Source organism: Oncorhynchus tshawytscha, linkage group LG04 (assembly GCF_018296145.1).
Source record: "Oncorhynchus tshawytscha isolate Ot180627B linkage group LG04, Otsh_v2.0, whole genome shotgun sequence".
Taxonomy (NCBI): domain Eukaryota; kingdom Metazoa; phylum Chordata; class Actinopteri; order Salmoniformes; family Salmonidae; genus Oncorhynchus; species Oncorhynchus tshawytscha.
In genome coordinates, this window is record NC_056432.1 from 29,438,213 (window position 1) to 29,455,380 (window position 17,168).

Below are 17,168 nucleotides of genomic sequence, written 5' to 3' on the forward strand. Positions count from 1 at the left end.
ATTTTATTTTACTTTCACTTAGCTAATGCAGCTAGCTAATTTAGCCCACTCAAACACCCAGTTCAAACAGAGGAATGCTATTTATGTTCGCTAGCTGGCTAAGGCTACGCAACACTGGAATTCTTCCAAGTCAAGAAAAGCTTTTGGTTTCATGAATTTATTGCCACTGGGACCCGTCAGCATAACTACTAAACTTCTTGTTGTACACCACGAGTCAAACTCATTGCACGGAGGGCTGAGTGTCTGCAGGTTTTCGTCACCCCACTGTACTCGATTGATGAAATAAGGTCACTAATTAGTAAGGAACTCCCCTCACCTGGTTGTCCAGGTCTTAATTGAAAGGAAAAACCCAAAACACTAGGCCCTCCATAGAATGAGTTTGACACTCCCTGCTGTACAGCGTGATAGTAACAGGTTTACTAACACGTTAGTTCTAGTAGCTATGTCATTAGCTAATATGGTGACAACGATGTAGGCTGTGTGTAGCGGTTATAGTATAAAGGTTTGGCTTTGAATGTTTTTTTCACCTGCTCACAGACAGCTGTTGTGTTGTGCACTGAAGTCCACAATCGAGGGGAAAAATTGAGAGCGCATAGATAGGAGAAGGAATTATACAATGAGCAAAGGGATGAAGCGGTTTGTATGTGGCCGCTATGAAAGTGAACTCTGTGTGCGTGGGTGATCAGGGATGTGTTCATCCCAATTATTTTGTTAACTTCTTAAACTGAAGCAAACAGAACAGGGATAAACTTATCTGAATTAATCCAATAGAAACTATTTGGACTAATGATTACACCCTAGATCAGCTAGATGCAGGTAAGTGTGTAGGGCAGTATTGAATGTGTTACTGTCGTTCCCCTTGATTACTCCAACTTGCCTCTCGACCTGTGCAACTACTTTATACAATTTCCTTCGTAGGTTAAGTTGTAACAACCTCATGTGATGGATATAGGGAACATTTGAGTATCATGTAGTAGGTTAAATCTGTCGAAGGTTACATTGAGCTGGGTAAATGGAATATGATTGACAGTTATCCAATATGCTGCAATAGAAATAAGGCCATACTGCCTAATCTTAAACAGCACCGACAGTCACTGGTGCACTGCCTCTTGGGTAGGCAGTAGCCCTCCCTTCCGCTAACTAACGTTAGCTAGCTAGCTACCTACCAAGTTATCGACAGCAAGTTACAAAAACCGTTCAAACTACATATCTTACATTGTTCGCAAAAAAGTTTACCCTCTCGATACTAGATAATGGATATCTATGTTCCATATTGTGGTAGTTTGCTCTCCAGATACGTCGGCTAGCATCTGCTGACTCGCTGTCATCCCACTCACCGGTAGGCCAAACCTGAAACAAGTCGGAACAATTCCCACCTAACAAACACATGCGTTCTGAAACATATCTGCAAAGTTTTAATTTGGCTAAAAAAAGCAACTGAAGAATCGCAGTACTCGAAAATATGGTATATTATCGCACACATGAAAATAATATCAATAAAATATGGAAAGATATGACTTACTATTCCTTGATGAGAACCATCGTAGTTTTTTTTAGCAGTGGCTACGTATTAGCGCTGATGTCATGTGCCTTTATGAACAACTCTCTTATTCCGCCCCTTACCGTCTGTGATTGGTGAGTGGCGATGCTTCTTTAAGTGGGTCTCACAGGGGGGTGAACTTCTGTCATTACAAAAATGTAGATCAATATTTAGTAGTGAAAAGTATCTTTCATATGTGCAGGATTTTGATAGATTCCCCCTGTCTGTATTTCATTGTTAACACAAACTATTCAACCACACCCATAAAATTGACCCAGGTTTAGACAACAAATCAATGTCTTCTTCTACTTTCTATTTAGAGAGCACACACCGTCTTTTAGATTAAAGAGTTAGTTTGACCACACAAACTTATTGTATCTCTGTATGTAAATTATCACCTGTGGTTGACTTGTTCATCCCTATGGTAATCTTGTTATCTTTATTTGTGGTAGGCATGTAGACAGGTAAGATTAGTTCTAGATGAACTGTGTGATTACACAGTTAGTCCCATAAATCAGATTTAAAAGAGAACAGGACCGTATTCATAAAGCGTCTCAGAGTAGCAGTGCCAATTTAAGATCCGTTTTGGTTTTAGATCTTAATGAATAAGATTACATGGAGAGGGAGGTCCTGATGCTAGATCAACACACCTACTCTGAAACACATTGTGAATATGGGGCAAGGCCCAGGTGTCATTGCACGGACTACAGTGAACAGTGTATAATTGTGGCCACAAGATTTTCCCACCCTCATTCATTAATGCAGTGATACAGCCTTTTCATCAGCATTCTAAATCTTTAAGGCAATGAAATGAGGCAAAAATACAAGAAAGCAAACATGATTTTTATTGAAACAGTTATACTGATAAATGACAGAGATGGTTGTCATGAAGTTTCCATGTTTAATTTGAAAAAAAAAATCATGGGCTAAAAAGTCATACATGGTACTTAACATTGAATAGTAAGAGAATCCATGCTTCAGAGCAGACACTCAATTCACAAAGAAATCAGGCAAAAAGCCAGTTTCCATTTCAATAAAAAATATTACAGCTTTTTTTTTTTTTACTTTATCCATCTTTACATGGAACAGTTTTGTTCACTTTTTTAATAATATAAAAACGCTTAGTACTGATTGTGAAACACTGGATTTAATTTACAAAATAATAATAATAATATTAATAATAATAATAACAAATAATAATAACAATAATCATTCGATTTAAACAAAAATAGAATGGAGGAGACCAGTTGGCGCGGTTTCATCTTGGCCCACACAAATACACATTTTTTGGGGAGGAAATACCGATTGGCATTGAAGTCTACCTGACACACACATACACACAAACACAGTATCAGGTCTTTGAGTCTTTCTCATTGCCATTTACAGTGTTATGGGCACAACGACAAGACACTCTCTAAGCATTCATGAGCCTCTGAGGGATCACTCTCATTGGCTGATCAAATCCTTTTCATTGTCAATCAAGTTCGATGGGCTAATAGTGGCCCTCCGGAAAATGCCCTACTCCCCCAGTACAAAGGATAGCAAAATACAGGCAATAGGACCATTTTAAAGTGTCTCAGCATTTGGAGGATGGGAAAAACCTGCCAGGGGAGAGGAACTTGTATCCATTGCCAGCAGGTAGTCTGATTGAGCGAGCACCAGGGCTGCTGCTAGTGGAAATAGTGGGCGAGGGGGCCATCTTTCTGGGGTTGTGTCCGTTGGAGGGGTTTTTGCTGCCCCTGTCCAGCGAGTGCAGCCCCAGCTCCCGCAGCTCCAGGCTGTCTTGGGCGTCGCTGGGGGAGCAGTGTCGTGGGGAGAGGTTCAGAAGGCTCAGCACATCTCTCTTGGCAGAGACCAGGGATCCTGGGGCACCACGGAGAGCACGGACTGGACCCAGATGTTGCTGTTGTTGCTGGGCTGCTGCATTGGCCCAGAATGTCTTCAGGTTGTGGATGGCCACAACCTTCTCATCAATTACTCCCCGTCTGAGGCGGTCCAGGTCTGGGGCATCGGCAGGGCTGGAGCAGGCAGAGCCCGTGGAGGAGTAGGAGAGAGCTGGAGATGGGGCACTGCCAGCTGGGGACTGGTGGCCAGAGCTGGGGGACACGTTACTGGGAGAGCGGGAGATGTGCCCACTATAGGGGGAGCTAGGGTATTTTAGCTTGAACTGGGCATGGCTGTCCAGGGTGGGGGAGGGGTGACTGCTATCCTTTAGGGAGGTCTCCGAGGCTGCAGGGCTGTTGTAACCAGAGCTGATCTTCTGCAGAGAGGAAGAGCGGGATGGAGGTTTGGGTCGTGGGGAGGACTGGGCGCGGACACTGGCGCTGCTACTGGGACGGCTGAAGGCGCTGGTCTCTGAGGAGCGGAAGGCAGAGCTCCGGGCTGTGGCTCCAGCTGCAGCCCCCTCAACCCCAGCCCGCTGTAGACTCCCCACTGCCCGCAGGTGGCTTTGGGTCTCCTCCAGGATCTTCTGGGCCAGCTCTTGGGGATCCAGAGGGACAGTCTTCTCTTCCTGGGATTTGACGGTGCTGTCTGTCTCAGTGCTGGACTGGTCCGACTCACCTGTGTCTGAGCTGCTCACCTTGCCTGGCACCTTCTGGAAGGGAGAGTTGGAGCTAGGAACCAGGCTGGTCTTGACAGGGGAGGTGGGGGTGCTGACACTGCCTCGTGACGACACAGACACCTGGTAACCCCGCCCAGTGCCTGAGCTGGACCCCGCAACAACACCCCTGCCCCCGCGGTGGAGGTGGCGCTGACCATGACCCAGAGGTAGAGGCAAGGAGTCACAGTGGCTTCCCAGAGGCTCACTGCTGATGATGGAGAAGCCTTCATACTCCTCGTCATCTCCCCGGCCCCCTCCTACTGCTGCAGCCGCCCCGTGAGGAGAGGAGCGACTGCGGGGAACGTGTGGGTGTTTGTGGGCAGAGAAGTGTGCTGTGGCCCCACCACGCTGTCGATGGCCCAGGAAGTCACACTCTGACTTGGACGCAAAGCTCATGGTGGAGGCCACGGAGCTCAGGCTGTAGACGGAGATGGCATCTGAGGCCAGATTGTCCAGGCAGGGTGGGGAGAAGGGTGGGTTGGGGTAGCCCAGCGGTAGGGGGTTGGAGACAGACTGGGCCGAGGCCAGGGACTCCAGGGAGGACGAGCTGTCCAGGCTGAGACGCTTTGGCAGCTCTGTGGAGTCTGGGATAGAGAGGAGGGGAAAGAGCGGGACAAAATTGTAAGGGTATACATGAACCTATCATGTATCAATCAACTTTAATCACTGCGTATCTATAAATACGATACTTACCAAATAGTGCCAGTAGAGACTGGAGGGCAAAGTGCATGGTGCGGCGGTTGGCTTGCTTCCCCGTCTTCAGTACCACCTCCTCCTGCCCCACCTCACACAGGTCGAACCCTGTACACACACAGGACAGTTACTCTACCAACCTAGCACACATACAGCTGTCTTGTTGTGTTTCACTCTACTCCTACTACTGACAAATTAGGAAGTTATATTCGGTTGGATATTGCTTTTATTGATATCAATATCTCACCTAGTGCAGCCAGGAATTCATGGCACCCTGGCAGTCTCCAGAGCTGCACACTGATGGACACCTGGATGGGCAGCAGAGAGAAGTCCTGCTCCTTCTCCCCTGTCTGCAGCTGGACCAGCACCTGGTGGAGCTGGAGGGACAGAGGAGGATGGAAATACAGGAGGTCAGACAGGAATAAAGGAAGCTAAATATACCTTTAACTGGTTCATACCATTTTTTAAGGACCTGAGTTGTGGATATAGTTTTTTAAAGCAATGAAGTAGAACAAAACGGACAAATGTGTGATGGTTGTGCTCAAGCCAACTGTTTTCCTCCATACACCAGTGTCCTAAAATGACTTCCACCACGCCCATCTTTGTTGTGGCAGGGGAAATGTAGTTTCTGGCAGGCTTAGTAACTCTGCATCTGCCCTTTGACCCTGTGTGGAGTTGATCCTTGTTCCCAGAGGATTGGCTCTTTAGCCTAGCAGGACTACAGTGCCTTTACTGTGGGTGCATGGATCAGTGGCTCAGGGTGGTTTAGATTAGGAGGGAACCACCTGTGCCCTCCAGGCCACACACACCCTCACTGTTTAGGGATTATTCATCCTGGAACAGAGACACCTTTGTTCATTAACACGCCTTCTTAACCTTTTCTTTTCTATTCATGGTCTGTTTGTTTTTTTGCATCCCTCTGACTACCGGCCCATAAACACCAGTGTGACCTTGACTGACCCAGGGTTGCAAACCCAAGAACATTCATAATACTGCAGAGTCCAGCAGTGGATTGTTGTCCCTGCTGCAGCACACGTTAAACTGGGGTCTCCTAGAGGTTGTACCTCAGTAACTGGACCAGCATGAGATATGAGAATGTGTTAAAAGAACAGAGTGCTTCAACTTCACATGCAGCTGACCTACTGCTCAATGAAACAGCTGATGCAAGAGGGTGGTGTTATGTGGTTTAAAGCAGAGGTGAAAAGGAGAGGGGATGTCACAGCACACTTACCATTCCCACCATATTTTTAACAGCCTTCAGACCGCAGGTTTAGAGACAGGGGCAGGAGAGAGAGAATATGCTTTTAGTTGCATGCATACAGGCCATTCACAAAGAGCAGAGGAGACCAGGTCCAATGGGGACACCAAGAGCACACAGGGAAACAGAAAAACACCACTGTTGGGTAGTGTGTCGTTACACACATACTACACAAAACCATTGAATCACCATACATAGTTGCCTATGCAGTGTGATGTCAGGAATACCTCATGTATCATACATGCTTGGAGTGTTTCAAATGTTATGGTCACCACCAATGTGGAAACAAAACCTCAAATCCCTTTCTGGCTACCGTATTATTAATGTAGACATGGGTAAGCCTCAGTGGGAGTGACAGGGTTAACTCTCTGGCATCGTGAGGAAGACAACTCAGACTCAGAGGTGGCAGTGGTTGAGATCCTACTGGGGCTGCTGGGCTGCAGCATGCAGATTAAAGAGCGGGATTTGCAGGCGGCCGGTGCGTCACGGTCTAACTAACCCATGTAACAGGGTTAACTGATTATACAATGATGCTTTGTTCTGCCTTCAGCCTTCATGGTCCAAGTGGTTAAGTAAGTCCCCAGTGGTTCTGATGATTTCCTCCATAATACACAATGTCTATCTACCTCTTTGGAGTTAAATACTACACTCCACTGGTGAGCAGTAGCGCTGTGGTGCTGTGATGCTGTGGTGCTGTGATGCTGTGATGTTGTGGTGCTGTGGTGCTGTGATGTTGTGGTGCTGTGGTGCTGTGGTGCTGTGATGTTGTGGTGCTGTGATGCTGTGGTGCTGTGATGTTGTGGTGCTGTGATGATGTGGTGCTGTGGTGCTGTGATGCTGTGGTGCTGTGATGCTGTGGTGCTGTGATGCTGTGATGATGTGGTGCTGTGATGCTGTGGTGCTGTGATGCTGTGGTGCTGTGATGATGTGGTGCTGTGATGCTGTGGTGCTGTGATGCTGTGGTGTTGTGGTGCTGTGGTGCTGTGGTGCTGTGATGCTGTGGTGCTGTGATGCTGGGGCCTACCCGGTTGATGAGCTGCTCGCCTGCCTCAGAGGCGGTGATGAGTTTACACAGGGCTTGGAGAGCTGGGGGCGGTAGACCTGGGAGACACGATCAAAGCAGATGGTTCCTTATTCGTACAAGCTGCATTTAATATACCCTACGTTCAGTAGAAGAGGATAACAGGTTATACTATCTGTGTGTTGGTAAAGAACTGCTTGATAAGCAGTATTGTAACATTTGATATTCAATAGTAGGCCTACACTGAACCAGGATCTCTGCATTAGAGACCTCTCTAACATCCAGAAAGCTTACATTAAACTCCCATTCCCATTCATGCAAAATACATTCGTTTATCATCAAATATGGAGTTTTGTTGAGCGGCCGGTATGTACTTCAAAAAAGGTCTGTTTTACAAGCATCTGAAAAAAATCCTATAAGCACCAACAATGTATTCAGCTGCTGTAGACCTGAGTGATTTACATTGGAGGTGCAAAATAGGAGTTTGTTTCAGTTGCTTGTACATTTTTATTTAGATATTTTTTGGCTGTAAATGAAGATAGTTGCTCAACAAAACTCCATATTTGGTGATAAACTAAGGTATTTTGACATAACGCTTGCAGAGCTGGTGAATGAGAGTTTGAATCTGAGCTTTGTGGTATAGAGAGGTCTTTAACACACAGATACTGGTTCAGCATACACATATAACATTCTGAGAGATGTAGGCTTGGTTCTTTTCATGGAGCTGTTCTCCATCTTACTGTACTACCTAAAGTTCCATGTCCTCCTGCCAAGGCCCAGTGCCTACCAAGTATTGACTGCAGGGTGGTGCTACACTGCTGCAGCCTGTCTCCAGGGTCTGCTGTGGGGAAGAAGACAGCAGCAGGGATGCCGGTGCCAGCCGAGTCCAGGCGGAAGCCCACAGCGGTCAGCAGGGCATGCCAGCCTGGGACGCCCCCCACCTTGTTCTCCACACTCTGCTGGGACGTGTACATGGAGTTACGCTGGCCATTCTGAATCCTCTGGAGAGACTTCTCCACCTGGTGGGGACAGGGGGATTTAGAGTAGAGAGTGTGTGTGTGTGTGTGTGTGTGTGTGTGTGTGTGTGTGTGTGTGTGTGTGTGTGTGTGTGTGTGTGTATGTATGTGTTTGACCCTCACCAGGTGCAGTAAGACTCGCAGAGCATCCCGTGCTCTCTCTGGATACTGTAGGATCTCTGCTAGAGCCTGACCAATCAGGGACGAGGGGCTGTTAAGCTTGACATCATTACCAATCAGCATGTAACCTGGACAAACACACCCACAAGATCAATAGGAAGGAGAGGAAGAGAGAGATACAGACGGTGAGAGTCCAAAGTACTTCTGACACACTTGGGAGTATGGGTGAACTGGGATCTACTCAGTTGGAGGTGACAAACCAAGCCAATCTGAGTTTCTGGAAGTAGAATGTCTCTAACCTGCCCAGTTGGAGGGGTGGGAGTACTGCTTGCTGCTCTGGACAGTCTTCATGGCGTCTGTGAGGGCAGCGCTGGCCTTGGTCCCGTTGAGCAGAGCGGTGTAAAAGGCATGGACAAACACTTTGGAGGCTGACACAGGAACAGGCCACAGAGACACCAGGACACACTGGGCCCCAGCAGCCAGGAAGGCCCTGGTCAGACCTACCACACCGTCTGCTGTCACCTTACTGCTGGACTCCTGGTATGACCTGTAGATAAGATATACACACATACACCACCAACACATGGTTATGTAAACCTCTATCACAAATACTAGACTACTGATCTGTCGACCACAGCATAACTAAGTAACTATCAGTGGATAACAGACAGTGGACATTTTGCAATAGAACCAGGTTTCTCCCCTCTCCAGCCTCACTTGAACTAATATGTTTCCCATATTAGGCAAGCCGCCCATCTCCTGGCCCACTCACCCCAGCACCACCAGTTTGACAGGCAGCCTCAGGTCCAGTATATCAGCAGCGGTAAGTAGGAACTCCTGCAGGGGAGGGCTGTCACAGATACTCTCTGCGTCGCTCCCATCATCCTGCAGGTGTAGGCTCTCTGGGATGGTGTAGCTGCTCCCAAACGAGCCCTTCCTGCCCCTGCCTCCGCTGCCTCTCCTCCCTCCCCCTGCCCCTCTCCCTCCAGTCCCCGCCCCGCCGGGTACACTCTCTGGGTTGGGTGTGAGCACCAAGGCGGCCAGCTTCCATGAGATGTGGGTAGCGAAGTGGGCACACTCGGCCTGGGTGAGGGCACTCATCACCCTCTCCTTGGTGGCAGAGGATCCAGCCAGGGGCTGGCAGCCCAGCAGCTCAGACACCATGAGGGCCTCCTCCTCGGCAGAGGGCATGGGCCCCCACAGCCAGCGGTCCATCACAGACGACGGCAGACGAGGGTTCCCCACCACCGCCGCCATGGACACGCCCCCGCAGGAAGCTGGCCCCGCCCGCCGAGAATGACTCTGAGGACACATTGAGAGAGGCCGATGATGTCAATGATAGAATGACTCTGAGGACACATTGAGAGAGGCCGATGATGTCAATGATAGAATGACTCTGAGGACACATTGAGAGAGGCCGATGATGTCAATGATAGAATGACTCTGAGGACACATTGAGAGAGGCCGATGATGTCAATGATAGAATGTAACAGGAGCTTGAGAGTGTTACTAACAGCAACTAAAGAAGGTATGTCATTCAAATAAAAGCCATTGTGTCATTTGACTAGGATGTTGACCTTGGAGATGGTCCCCATGCCCCGAATGGAGGGCACAGCGATGAGGCTGAAGCGTTCATACAGGTACTCATTAGAGGAGCTGCCCTTCAGCAGGGCGAAGGGGATGAGGTACAACTCCCCCTCCAACACCAACACCAGCTGTCTGTGTCTGCCCACGGGACCACTGGAATGCATCAGGCCCTGGACAGGGAGAGATTAGTATTGATATTATAATTACTATAGTATAAACACTACCTCTCTCTCTTTCTCTGTCCCTCCTCTCCTTTAAAATACACACACGCCACACACAAACTGGTCATGGGCACATATGCTCACCCCTTCCATGGGTGCGATGAGCAGGTCGTAGAGGGCACGGAGAGGAGGTTTGCTGAGGCTGCTTGGTCGGCGGGGCAGAGAGGAGCAGCCATCTTTGGCTGGGGACATTGTGTTACTGAACAGGCTGGTCATACTCTGGCAGCTCCTGCAAAACACACAAACACAGTGCTCATTTCATAAAGAGCAGCACTCTAAACTGTTTGAATAGAGAATTGGTCATTACGGCTATTCACACTGGCACATACGGCATAGCGGTGTAAGGCAGCTGACCAGGCACACACGCGCGCACACACACAGTACTGGTAATGGTCTTTCCAGTTGAGGAACTGTGCGTGGAGCCAGCCAGCCTGCCGCAGAGTGCTGCATCAGAAGTCCCCCCTGGTGAGATGCAGTAGAGTCAGACACAGCAGCAGTTCCTGTGGGCAATGTATTAATGGCACAACACTGTACTGCAGCATGGCACGGAGGGAGTGATACTACCCAGCACATTGACTCCTGATGTCCTGTCTCTCTTCCTGTTTCTGCCCTTCATAATGCTCTCTCAGACCTGGACTAGAGAGTCCACTTCAGATCCCCTTCACATTCTAAGTCTCAATGGAAGAATGCACAGTTATATTTTCTGTTCTGAGACAACAATAATAATCATTTGTGCTTTTGAGACAATATACATGTCCACTAGATGGCGATGTGGGTCTGTAGCACTGTGGAGGGGAGTGTAGCGTGATAGACTCACTGCAGGAGAGGGAGGGAAAGTGACACCTCCCTGCTCAGGTGAGGTGAGCTGTGTGATGAAGAGAGAGTGATGGCTCCCTGCTCAGGCGAGGTGAGCTGTGTGATGAAGAGAGAGTGATGGCTCCCTGCTCAGGCGAGGGAGCTGTGTGATGAAGAGAGAGTGATGGCTCCCTGCTCAGGTGAGGTGAGCTGTGTGATGAAGAGAGAGTGATGGCTCCCTGCTCAGGCGAGGTGAGCTGTGTGATGAAGAGAGAGTGATGGCTCCCTGCTCAGGTGAGGTGAGCTGTGTGATGAAGAGAGAGTGATGGCTCCCTGCTCAGGTGAGGTGAGCTGTGTGATGAAGAGAGAGTGATGGCTCCCTGCTCAGGTGAGGTGAGCTGTGTGATGAAGAGAGAGTGATGGCTGTGTGATGAAGAGAGAGTGATGGCTCCTGCTCAGGTGAGGTGAGCAGGTGATGGCTCCCTGTGAGCTGTGTGATGAAGAGAGTGAGCTCAGGTGAGCTGTGTGATGAAGAGAGAGTGATGGCTCCTGCTCAGGTGAGGTGAGCTGTGTGATGAAGAGAGAGTGATGGCTCCCTGCTCAGGCGAGGTGAGCTGTGTGATGAAGAGAGAGTGATGGCTCCCTGCTCAGGCTAGGTGAGCTGTGTGCCACTGCCACGCTGAGCTGAGAGCTGTGGTAATGGCCGCCGTGGACCAATAAGCCTTCAACTTTGTTTACACACAGCCAGGCCCAAGCTCAACAGCGTACACTGCTACTGCTATCCATCTGCTGTAACAGCCAGCCCCCCTGCGACCCCCTCCATCCTGCCCTCCTGGTGGCCCCAAGCAACTGGCTCTCCTCCAGCCCCCTAGCACGCTCCAGTCTGTCTCTCCCAGGCCCTGGAACAGGCCACCGAGGGAAAGCCAACAGACTTTGTTTGCCTAACAGGAGGAGTGTGAGAGGAAATGGGGTTCAAGTGAAGAAAAGGTGCAGAGGGATAAAAAAGAGAGAAGGTTTGACCAAGAGGAAGGGAAATAGTGAGAAGAAAAGGCTAGAAGCAGAAGGCTAGGAGGTCAAGGGTATGTTCAGTGGCGCTTTTCTCTGGGTGCAGGTTGAATGGAATGCATGTCAATAAGAGAGACAGACAGGAAGAGACAGTTGGACAAAGGTGGATATGTCCACTACCAACTCTTCACTAGGATCCAACTCAGTTGATTCAATCATCTAAATTCTATTGCACCAAACAAGCCGACAGACACCTAGAGAGGCTATCCTGACGTTCCTGTCTGTGTGTTTATACGTTTACTGAGCTTTTCAATAGAGTTCTCCTTAACCTTTATACAATGCCTAGGAACATCTGAGAGAAGAGCTCTGTTAGTCCTTAGAAAGTGAGATTACAGATTAGGTAGTCTCTCGTGGACAGATGTAACATAACTGGTATCGTAGCGTCTGTCAACATACTGTGGGATGCGACAACTAACGAGGAATTTTGTTCATTTGATCACTGATCATTTGTACAATTACGCAACATTTTAATTCTGGGTTTCCAAGATTAAAGATGAGGTGACTTTTAACTATCAAATTAGCTAGCTCCTGTATATATATATATTCACTTTAGTAGCTCTCTCTAAAGATTGATGAGGTCAAAGATAATGTCAGATATTTAGACACCTTGGCACAAACTATACAATCATAGCTTCACGCTCCAAATCCCTGTCTTTTACCTTGTTCTTCAGTCCATTGTTGATATATTATTTTTTTGTAATGTTTTTTTTTTCTTCTAATAAAATCTATTCTCTGAATTAAAAGTCATTTGAGGTAATAATGTTGCTCTCTCACGTCATCAGTCTTCACCTCAGACAGCGAAGGGCCATGTTGATGAGGAATAAAATAGGAGAGACCTTGAAAGCCACATTTTATCATAAATATCAAAACCCCAAAATGTATGACTTGAAATGACAATGAGCCTTTATTCATTTTCCTCTGCTTTAGTGAGATTGACGAGTGGCTCTTAAGCACAAGGGGCTTCATGATTCAGATAGTTTTTGGGGCCCAAAATAATGAGTGGATTATTACTGGCAACCCATTAAAGAGGCTTAATGAGCATGGAGACTCAATTACAGCTGGAATTACCCTCTCATCAAAGAGGAGCTCAACTGGAGACGAGGACAGAGAAACACGACCCAGACACACACACACACACACACACACACACGCATGCTTAAACACACACACACACGCATGCTTAAACACACACACACGCATGCTTAAACACACACACACACGCACACACGCATGCTTAAACACACACACACGCATGCTTAAACACACACACACACGCACACACACACACACACACACACACACACACACACGCACACACACACACGCATGCTTAAACACACACGCATGCTTAAACACACACACACACACGCATGCTTAAACACACACACACGCGCGCTTAAACACACACACACACACGGACACATATCGCCAATCAGTACAGTGTAAACACATGCACTGAATGACAAAGTGATACTAACACAGACACACTCAGTCAAGTGTATATACCATCATTAAATCACACGCACACAATTACTGGGCTCCAAAAACAGATAGACACACTTGCATACAGTTCATGGGCACACACATAAACACACACTCCTAATAGTCTAATGAAGGCAGAGAGCTGATACAGGCTTTTCCAGCTCTGCCCTGCTCAGCCAGTTTAATAAAGAGGATTCACATGCCTCTGCGATGGCTAAATAAAGGACAAAAAAAACTATTTTCCCAGAAAGCAAATTATTCAAATTAATTCCTCTACCAAGCCAGATCCTCTCCCTCATCAGATAGCTTTCTTATTATGGAAATGTGGGGGAATTGGAGATGAACAATAAAGGTTAACTGGAGGCCAGTGTCTCACACAGTGTCTGTCTCACCTGTTGAAGAGGTTGTTTCTGGACACCATGCGGAGGAAGCCTGTGGGGTCAGTCACAGAGTTGAGTTTGTTGTTGAGCTCCTCAAACTGCTGGTCCAACAGGTCCCCTGCCTCACTCTCTGTCTCACTGCTGGAACAACCCCTGAGAGAGAGAGAGAGAGAGAGATAGAGAGAGGGGTGGGGGAGAGAGAGATAGAGAGAGAGAGAGAGGGGGAGAGAGAGAGAGAAAGAGAGAGGGGGAGAGAGAGAGAGAGAGAGAGGGGGAGGGAGGGAGGGAGGGAGGGAGGGAGGGAGGGAGGGAGGGAGGGAGGGAGGGAGGGAGGGAGGGAGGGAGGGAGGGAGGGAGGGAGGGAGGGAGGGAGAGAGGAAGGGAGAGAGAGGAGAGGGAGGGGAGAGAGGGAGAGAGAGAGGGAGAGAGAGAGAGAGGAGAGAGAGAGAGAGAGAGAGAGAGAGAGAGAGGGCGAGAGAGAGAGGGAGGGAGAGAGAGAGAGAGAGGGGGAGAGAGAGAGGGGGATGGAGAGAGAGAGAGAGAGGGAGAGAGGGAGAGAGGGGGAGAAGAAGAAGGGGTGAGAGGGGGAGAGATAGCGGTGGAGGGGGGGTTATACCATTAGACATACAGACTGCATGCACACGCACACTCTTATTCACACACACACCCGTCCAGCCCAGTTTCCCAGGCGTGGTCCAGGAAGGGTCCTAACAGGAAGCAGAATTAAATCCTCTTTTTCATATGCTGCTAATGCTGATCTAGCCAGCACCTAGCAGGGAGTCTGTTCTGTTCTTCCATCCTCTACCCCCTCTGTATCTACACCCCTCCTCTCCCCATACACACCTCTCTATCTATCCATCAATCCATCCCTGCCCCCCTCTTTTACCCCCACATCTCATCAAAAACTCCCCTCCATCTTCCTCTGTCAGCTCACTGCTCACAACGGTACCAAGTTTAACCATGGGAACTGTTGCTCTCATCTAAAATCTCTCCCTCTCTCTTTCTCTCTCATTTCTCTCTCCAGTAATCCATATATTTGCCATAGCCTTTCTCTGAGATCCCTTCCCATGAGGTCCCTCTCTGTCCACATCTGTCTAACACAGAGCGGCTGCACTCACACGCGTGTTAGCAGGTGGGAGAGGTACATACTGTTCAGACGGTATGGGGAGATGGGAAGTGGGGAAAGATACTCTATGGTTGACTGGATTTATTGATGAAGACTGAGGAGACACAGTCTTCCCAAATATGGACGCAGCCCTTTTCTCTCTCCCTGTTTCTCTCTCCCTCCCGCTGTCTTCCCCTCACACTCTCCTCCCCTTCTCCGTATCCCTCTCTTTATCCTCTGTGGAGAGTGAATGGGGCGGTAAGTGGTGCCATATTGTGGCCAGCCAGGCGTAGTGGCATGTGTGCTGCTTCCCATTGGAGCGGTAAATGACTCCGTAATGGGGCAGGAGGGCATGGCAGGCCGGTGGGGGTGGAGGTTGGCAGTGGGCACACAGGCTGTCCACTATGGGCTAATTCTTCATTTGAGAAACATGTGCCCTCATGCAAAATGTAGGTTAATGATAGGGAACATTTGAGTGGAAGTTCAATGACACGAATAGTCGCCTGAAGTAAACCTGCAGTTTGATTGCTCAATTAATTAATTTGTCATTAACTGTTCTTTTTTCAAAGTCACTTCACATTCTACACAGTCTAACAAGTCTCCTCCCATCCCTCTGTATCTCACTCCATCCATTTCCCCCTGTATCTCACTCCATCCATTTCCCCCTGTATCTCACTCCATCCATTTCCCCCTGTATCTCACTCAATTTATGGCCCCCTTTATCTCACTCCATCCATTTCCCCCTGTATCTCACTCCATCCATTTATGTATCTCACTCCATCCATTTTTATCTCACTCCATCCATTTCCCCCTGTATCTCACTCAATTTATGGCCCCCTTTATCTCACTCCATCCATTTCCCCCTGTATCTCACTCCATCCATTTCCCCTGTATCTCACTCCATTCATTTCCCTCTGTATCTCACTCCATGGGGCGGCAGGGTAGCCTAGTGGTTAGAGCGTTGGACTAGTAACCGGAAGGTTGCAAGTTCAAACCGCCGAGCTGACAAGGTACAAATCTGTCGTTCTGCCCCCGAACAGGCAGTTAACCCACTGTTCCTAGGCTGTCATTGAAAATAAGAATTTGTTCTTAACTGACTTGCCTGGTTAAATAAAGGTAAAATAAAAAAATAAAAAAATAAATTCATTTCCTCCTAAATCTCACTCCATACATTTCCCCCTGTATCTCACTCCATCATTTCCCCCTGTATCTCACTCTATTAATGTCCCACTGTATCTCACTCCATCATTTCCCCCTGTATCTCACTCTATTAATGTCCCACTGTATCTCACTCCATCCATCCATTCCATCCATTTCCCCCTGTATCTCACTCCATCCATTTCCCCCTGTATCTCACTCCATTCATTTCCCCCTAAATCTCACTCCATCCATTTCCCCCTGTATCTCACTCCATCCATTTCCCCCTGTATCTCACTCCATTCATTTCCCCCTAAATCTCACTCCATCCATTTCCCACTGTATCTCACTCCATCCATTTCCCCTGTATCTCACTCCATCCATTTCCCCTGTATCTCACTCCATCCATTTCCCCCTGTATCTCACTCCATTCATTTCCCCCTAAATCTCACTCCATCCATTTCCCCCTGTATCTCACTCCATCCATTTCCCCCTGTATCTCACTCCATTACTTCCGGCGCCGACAGAGATGGCCGCCTCGCTTCGCGTTCCTAGGAAACTATGCAGTGTTTTGTTTTTTTACGTGTTATTTCTTACATTAGTACCCCAGGTCATCTTAGGTTTCATTACATACAGTCGAGAAGAACTACTGAATATAAGATCAGTGTCAACTCACCATCAGTACGACCAAGAATATGTTTTTCGCGACGCGGATCCTGTGTTCTGCCTTTCAACCAGGACAACGGAATGGATCCTATGCGGCCCAAAAAAACGACTCCGAAAAAGAGGGAAACGAGGCGGTCTTCTGGTCAGACTCCGGAGACGGGCACATCGTGCACCACTCCCTATCATTCTTCTCGCCAATGTCCAGTCTCTTGACAACAAGGTTGATGAAATCCGAGCAAGGGTAGCATTCCAGAGGGACATCAGAGACTGTAACGTTCTTTGCTTCACGGAAACATGGCTCACTGGAGAGACGCTATCGGAGGCGGTGCAGCCAGCGGGTTTCTCCACGCATCGCGCCGACAGAAACAAACATCTTTCTGGTAAGAAGAGGGGCGGGGGCGTATGCCTTATGGCTAACGAGACATGGTGTGATGAAAGAAACATACAGGAACTCAAATCCTTCTGTTCACCTGATTTAGA

At 48.2% G+C, this 17,168-nt stretch overlaps 2 protein-coding genes across 4 annotated transcripts in view; both read right to left on the bottom strand.

Annotated features, from left to right (window-relative positions):
- The window catches only part of LOC112248500 (phosphatidylinositol transfer protein beta isoform), a 40,664-nt gene extending 39,049 nt beyond the window's left edge, over nucleotides 1-1,615 (bottom strand). Inside the window, exon 1 of the mRNA XM_042320590.1 lies at nucleotides 1,523-1,615. Coding sequence (XP_042176524.1) covers nucleotides 1,523-1,542 — 20 coding nt within the window. The 5' untranslated portion in view covers nucleotides 1,543-1,615. The remainder of the gene's footprint in view (nucleotides 1-1,522) is intronic.
- Nucleotides 1,616-2,362: 747 nt separating this feature from the next.
- Nucleotides 2,363-17,168, bottom strand: part of LOC112249494 (tetratricopeptide repeat protein 28-like) — a 349,205-nt gene continuing 334,399 nt past the window's right edge. For 2 of the 3 annotated variants that reach the window (XM_042320593.1, XM_042320595.1), the window contains 12 exons: nucleotides 13,793-13,933; nucleotides 10,143-10,287; nucleotides 9,828-10,007; nucleotides 9,023-9,552; nucleotides 8,550-8,797; nucleotides 8,254-8,378; nucleotides 7,902-8,133; nucleotides 7,118-7,194; nucleotides 6,067-6,090; nucleotides 5,083-5,212; nucleotides 4,836-4,943; nucleotides 2,363-4,726 (listed from right to left, as the gene is read on the bottom strand). In XM_042320593.1, the coding sequence (XP_042176527.1) occupies nucleotides 3,117-4,726; nucleotides 4,836-4,943; nucleotides 5,083-5,212; nucleotides 6,067-6,090; nucleotides 7,118-7,194; nucleotides 7,902-8,133; nucleotides 8,254-8,378; nucleotides 8,550-8,797; nucleotides 9,023-9,552; nucleotides 9,828-10,007; nucleotides 10,143-10,287; nucleotides 13,793-13,933 (3,550 nt within the window). In that variant the 3' untranslated portion in view covers nucleotides 2,363-3,116. The remainder of the gene's footprint in view (nucleotides 4,727-4,835; nucleotides 4,944-5,082; nucleotides 5,213-6,066; nucleotides 6,091-7,117; nucleotides 7,195-7,901; nucleotides 8,134-8,253; nucleotides 8,379-8,549; nucleotides 8,798-9,022; nucleotides 9,553-9,827; nucleotides 10,008-10,142; nucleotides 10,288-13,792; nucleotides 13,934-17,168) is intronic. The other variant, XM_042320594.1, reaches the window with a different exon arrangement.